Below are 6,587 nucleotides of genomic sequence, written 5' to 3'. Positions count from 1 at the left end.
AAGTTAACCGACTATTTTGATTTTCCCGCGTAACACGTCGGAAGATTCTATCAATTGGTGAACAGAAATAGGCATTATTCATAAATGTTATACTTAAAATAAGTGCTAATTACAAATCTTTGCAACCTAACACAACATCGCTAGATGGCGTCCCTCAATATGATTTTTTGCTCTTCCACTAAAAGTGCCAAAATATTATTACGAGACGAACTTTCGATCCTTAATCTGATAATGGTACTTCTTACTAATATTATGAATGCGAATGTTTAGATGTATGTTTGTTTGAAGATATCTCTAGAACGGCTGTATGGATCTCGTTGAAATTTGACATAGATGTAAAACATAGTCTGGAAGAACACATAGGCAACCTTTTAAGTTTTTTTTCTAATAACGCGCGGACGGAGGTGCTTTAAAATATGACTAACTAGGAAAAATACACCAAAACTTTAGCCTACAGTTAAGATAAAATGCTATTTCTAACCTATAAGTTCTTAAAAAAAGTTGTCTGTGGTATATGACCTTCTTTGACACCAAACTTCTTTGTTCAGACGTGAAAATTAAAAAAAACACTATTTATGTTTTACTTATTATTTAACAATAAAACGTAAGTATTATCCTAAACACATAAAAAGGTCGTAGATGAGTCGCGGTACTTTACATGGCGGCTGGAGTACTGGCCGGTTGGCGTATATATACAGTGGCTGTACAAGGTGCATCAGTGCATTTCCCGCCAACACGGTGACACGGTACGTTCAGAAATTCATACTGTCAGTTGCTCTTTTTTTAATTTATCTAAATTAAGTATTATGTTTCATTAAATTATTTTTTTTTCTGTAATTTTTCTTAATATCTGTACATTTTTATTCCTGTATTATTTAATTTTCATAGAATATATTTTTTATGTATTTTTCATATTATTTTTTTGTAGGAATCGAAAAATGAGTTTTGTGAAAAGTTTCGCTGCGTTTGCAGCTTTTGCTGCTATGTGTAAGTTTTTTTTCAAATTTAGTAACAATTCTCACAATTTAGTAACATTCTCTCTCTAGTATAAAATATACAAAAGGTAACAAAGTCTTCTTGATATATAATCGTATTCCAGGTGCCTCCCTTCCCGTGGAAGATGGTCCCATATTGGCTGAAGTGCCGGCCGAGGTGTTGTTCGCGGTTTCCGAACCCCCGATGCATTTGAGGCTGCCTTGCAGCGTCACTGGACGCTCGCAAAACGTGCTGTAAGTATTTAAAAAGATGTAATTCTGATAAAACATAAGCTATAGTTATTTAAAATATCATTCCATGTTGTTTATTGATTTGGAATTGGTAAATAGAGAGTCGGCGGCTCAGGAGTAGAGCACTTGACTTGTCTGCAGGTCCTGGGTTTGAATCCCGGCATGTACCAATGTGTTTTTTTATGTGCTACACATATGTGAGAAGGAATTTTAAGATATGTGTTAAGTGACGTACTGGGACAGCATTCACTATGACCTAATTAACTTAGGGAAGCCTCTGAGACCCTCAGCTCATACATCCCCAATGTATGAGCTGATGATGATATTATACAGTTATTATCTTGTTATAGTTACACATGGCAAAAGGATGGTAAACCATTCGATTGGAGCAAACATACCGATGTTGTTAAAACAGACAATGAAGGAACAATCGTATTTTTAAAACCAAAACAAGACGACGAAGGTCACTACCAATGCTTCGCTACATCTGACGCTGGTGTTGCCAGTACAAGGATGATAACTGCCAAACGAGCTTACATTAACCTACCGAAAGTTACCGTCCAAAGACACAAACCGATCGAAGGTTCACCCGTCAAATTGGAATGTGCTATACCAGATTCGTACCCGAAACCTACAATTGAATGGAGATTGCAATTAGAAAGCGATCCCAAAGTTTCAAATGAAGTGGCAAATTCGCGTTACACTGTCGCTCCTGATGGCGCTTTATACATTTCTAGTGTTGAAAAATCTGATAGCTATGATAATTTTAAATATGTATGTCTCGCGTCATCTCCCGCTGTTACCAAACCGATTGTGCTTGCTGAACATTACATCGAAGGTCTGGAATCTAACAAGAACCATGATTATACCGAAGTTGTACCGCAATATTTGAACCAGAACCAAACTTTAAAAGTCGGCGAGCGCACTTACCTGTTCTGCATTTTCGGCGGCAAGTAAGTGACATTTGTTTTTTTATAACTGGCCAATATACATCTGGCATAGATTATAGATTTCTTTAGTTTTTAATGTTTTTTTTTCTTATAACAGGCCAGTATTTATATTAATGTTATTAAATTTTATCTTACTAACATTATAAATGCGAATGTTTAGACTGATGTTTGTTAGAAGGTATCTCCGGAACGGCTGCATGGATCTCGCTGAAATTTGGCATAGATGGTCTGAAATAACAAATATCCTAAGTAATTAGGTTGTTTAATCCTGCTCGAATAGAGTGGCTGGCGACAGACTTTCCAATTAGGACTATTTGCGCGATTGCATTATTGTATTCATCGAAAACCGGTATACTCATAAAAATGAAACATTTAGCGTCGCGGTAGTGGAAAACTGATTTAAATATCTATTTTTAGTACTATTAAGTAAAGAACTTACTTTTAGACATTATTAGTCAGAATCCTTTGGCACAAATGACGTGCTTTCGTTACAAAGTCAAGTGTCAGATTAGTGTGGGGACACAAACGTCGACATTTTAGTAAAGCTAGTGTTGCGCCACACCGGCACATTGTCGGATTTTCTTCCTAACAATATAAATCTGTTTGGTATACAATAGTTCCTAATATCCAATATTTGAGTTTTCTAATATATCTTTTAATTAAAACTGATAACAAAATCCCACTTATAAATGCATTATCATTGTTAAAGTTTATTCTAAACAAATTGTTAATTAATTAATATAATAACTAAATTAAGGGAAATCCAAAATATGACGTAAACTAATTACTTATCATAGAGGTTAGAAGTAACTAAAACATCATTACGACGCACCGATATTAAACTAACGGTCGCCCGCAACTCCGTCCGGGTTTAAAGAAACGTAATTAGTAGCCTATGTGTTCTTCCAGACTATGTTAGCCAAATTTCATCGAGATCCATTCAGCCGTTCTGGAGATATCTTCTAACCAACATCCATCCATCTAAACATTCCCAATTTTAATATTAATTTGATAGTATCAAGTAGAAATTTGGCAGAAATATAGAACATAGTCTGGAAGAACACATAGGCTACATATTAATTTTGTTTTTAATTCCGGGCAGACGGAGTCGCGAGCGTCAGCTAGTACTATAATATTAGTAAGATTATTAGATAAATTTAAAACCATTTACTTTTACTTAAATCGTTAAAAATAAAAAACAAGTTAAACTAAAATATTTTTTTACATTTCCGAACTTTATATTACTCTATTAAAATTCCCGCCATATCTAAAAACCATAAACAAAGCATTCAAAACTTCTTCGTTCATAATTCTGACCCCATTTTGTTTTTGTTTATACCTAAGACAGATAATATAATATAGATAAGCGTTGACCTGGCATCGTACGCGATCGAAATAATAAATCCTATGTTATTTTCCTCAAGTTTTCACTATACATATGTTAATTTCTCTATTGCTATGAAAATATATTGCACTATTATGTAAATCGTTATTTTAATAGATTATTTGTGAGTAATTAAGTAGATAAAATTCAATACTCATCTAAATAGTTTAACAGTGGTAGAGCGAGCTTTAATATCTTCGCACGAATTGTCCCGGCTCGCCCGGTGAAATACCATGACCACACAGAAGACAAGCGTCAAGTGGAAGCTATTCCGCGTACAGTCTGATGAGTTTGCGTCTCGGAGGCCTAATATAGTCCTCTTTCCCTTCCCATCATTTTTCTTATAAGGAAACGATGGGAACTGGAAGTGAACTTTCCGGATGAGAGGATGCATGGAAAGGGAAAATATTTTATTTCTGTGCATCCTCTCCTCCGTCTTAAAGGTAGGCAACGCATATACAATTACGTATGTCTAACGGTCACTTCGCTATATCAGCGGTTTCAGGTGGCGGCTCGCTCGTTTGCCACCTTATGAATTAAAAAAAAACATCGAATGTGTCAAGAATATGGTCATTGTTGAAGATTGAATTATAAGTTACTAGCTATTGCTCGCGACTCCGTCCGCTGAACTAAAAGAAAATTAATTATCAGCCTTTGTATTCTTCTAGATATATCTACGCAAAATTTCAGCGATATCCGTTTAAGCATTCTGGAGATACTTTCTAACATACATCCATCCATCTAAACATTCGCATTTACAATATTATTAAGAAGTATGGTTAAAGCGTCTGTGGCTCAGGAGTCAAGCACATGACTTGCAATCTGCAGGTCCTGGGTTCGAATCCCGCCATGTACCAATGTGTTTTTCTATTTCCGATTTACATATGTACATTTATCCGACGTTCTTACGGTGAAGGAAAACATCGTGATGCTGCACATATCTGAGAAGAAATTCAAATTATGTGTGAAGTCAACCCGCACTTGGTCAACGTGGTTGACTATGGCCTAGTCACTCTTACCTTAGGGTAGGCTCCGAGCCCCTCGGTAGGGACATATAGCGAGCTGATGATGATGATGGTTAAAGAACGAAAACAGAACATAAATGTTTCGAACATATTATAAATGTACCCGTAGCTTACAAGATTGTATTCGTTGCCAAAAAGTCTGGTCTCTTTCTACCTATGGTTTTGCGTGTTATTTATATTGCAATTTCCAACCCACATAAAAGAATAATAAATTATCAGGTTTTATAACACTAAATCTAATCGTAATTTATATGTACAGTCCTCTAGCTCATCCCGATTGGTTCAAAGACGGTGAAGATGTCAACAATTCGCCACAAGACCGTGTAACCAGGTACAACAAGAGTAAAGGCAAGCGACTTCTTATCAGAGATGTCTGGCTCTCTGACCAGGGAAAATACGTCTGCAAAGCTGATAATGAAAAGAGCACACCAAAGGAGCATTCGTTCTACGTAACTGTTGTCAGTAAGTATTGACAGTTTGAGTTTTTTTTTATGAAGACAAAAGCATCGGATCGCTTTATGTCAGGTATCGCCCATAAACATATATGGCAACACCAGGGTTGCCTCAAGTTCTATTTGTTTGGATATGATTCTAAGTTTTAGGGGAATGGCGCTAGTGTCAGCTTTGATAGGGAAGGGAACATGTTTTATCGATATCAAATAAGATTTCGATTGTTAAAAGTTCTATGAGTTACATCATATCTTAAATTTAACACTTTCATAATTAGATGAGAGCAAAATAGTTTTTTTCTAGATAAAAGTTAAATTAAGCCAATACATTTTTGTGCTTCTCTCTCCTTATCTCTTGGAATAAACAGAGACAAAAAATATACTATAATAATTTCGGAAGTACACAAACATAGACAAGAAATATATTAATTTTATATTACAGGTGCCCCATCATTCGATAAGAAACCACCAACATATATCGCGGCAAAGGAAGGCGAAGCAGTCACCATACCTTGCTCCGTCCTTGCGGTGCCCACAGCATCAATATCCTGGACATATAACGGTCAATCTCTAAACCGTAATGGCGTCAATTTCAATAAATCCAATGAAAATAACCGTACTGTGACAGATCTACGTATTGCCAGCGTCAAAAAAGCGGACGGTGGTTATTACGGTTGCCATGGTATTAACGAAAATGGCGACGTATACGCCGAAACTTTATTACGTGTCGCTTAAGATTCGATAAAGTAGTCGGAGTAACTTTAATATTGGCTATTGTTAAATTATCGATAATTCAATATTAGAATTTTCATTGGTACATCCCTATTAATATATTTCGCGCCATTATTGCTGTCTGTGATTGTCATTTTAGTATATTTTTGTTACTCCTAAATTATTTTTTTGTATTGTGATATTTTGTGATATGTATATGAAAAAACTTTATTAAAGTATTTTGTGCAAAAAATCGTTCATCGTTTTTATTATAAATATACCAAAGTGAATATTCCTTACAATACAGTTTCGAGTCTTAACAAAGCCCGTTTTAAATACGTGTTCTTGAACAATAATAAAAACAGAGTTACCACTTCAGTGCTCCATTCATCTAATTAACTCTATCCTGAGTCTAACAATGTACCAGTATTAAACCGCTAATTATAAGCAAGTTAGTTATCGCTAATAAGAACAAAATAACGTTCATATATATACGAACAATTCCGCAATTTGTTGGTGCCCGCAAAAGCCCCGCATCTAACCTTAACGGTGAGAATCTTTTAAATTACCCAATTGAACATTAAATATATTTACCTACATCATCAGCTCACTATACGTCCCCACCGAGGGGCTCGGAGCCTACCCTAAGTTATGTGACTAGGTCATACATAGTCAACCCCGCTGACCAAGTGCAGGTTAACTTCACACATATATTTGAATTTCTTCTCAGATATGTGCAGCATCACGATGTTTTTCTTCACCGTAACGTCGGATAAATGTACATATGTAAAACGGAAATCGAAAAACACATTGGTACACGGCGGGATTCGAAAACACCGACC

At 35.7% G+C, this 6,587-nt stretch overlaps 1 protein-coding gene across 2 annotated transcripts; it reads left to right on the top strand.

Moving 5' to 3' along the window:
* Positions 1-624: 624 nt before the first annotated feature.
* LOC106115836 (hemolin-like) lies at positions 625-5,951 on the top strand. 2 transcript variants are annotated; one of them, XM_013309431.1, is made up of 6 exons: positions 625-746; positions 929-987; positions 1,100-1,229; positions 1,577-2,179; positions 4,845-5,047; positions 5,477-5,951. In XM_013309431.1, exons 1-6 carry the CDS (start codon positions 640-642, stop codon positions 5,767-5,769), a joined length of 1,395 nt encoding a protein of 464 aa, XP_013164885.1. In that variant the 5' UTR covers positions 625-639; the 3' UTR covers positions 5,770-5,951. The 2 variants fall into 2 exon arrangements, with proteins under 2 accessions (XP_013164885.1, XP_013164877.1); XM_013309423.1 differs by having other exon boundaries at positions 625-767.
* The last annotated feature ends 636 nt before the right edge of the window (positions 5,952-6,587 follow it).

This window comes from Papilio xuthus, unplaced genomic scaffold (assembly GCF_000836235.2).
Source record: "Papilio xuthus unplaced genomic scaffold, Pxut_1.1 DF829660.1, whole genome shotgun sequence".
Lineage (NCBI taxonomy): Eukaryota > Metazoa > Arthropoda > Insecta > Lepidoptera > Papilionidae > Papilio > Papilio xuthus.
The sequence above is the reverse complement of the archived record's forward strand: the minus strand, read 5'-3'. Positions and strand labels throughout refer to the sequence as shown.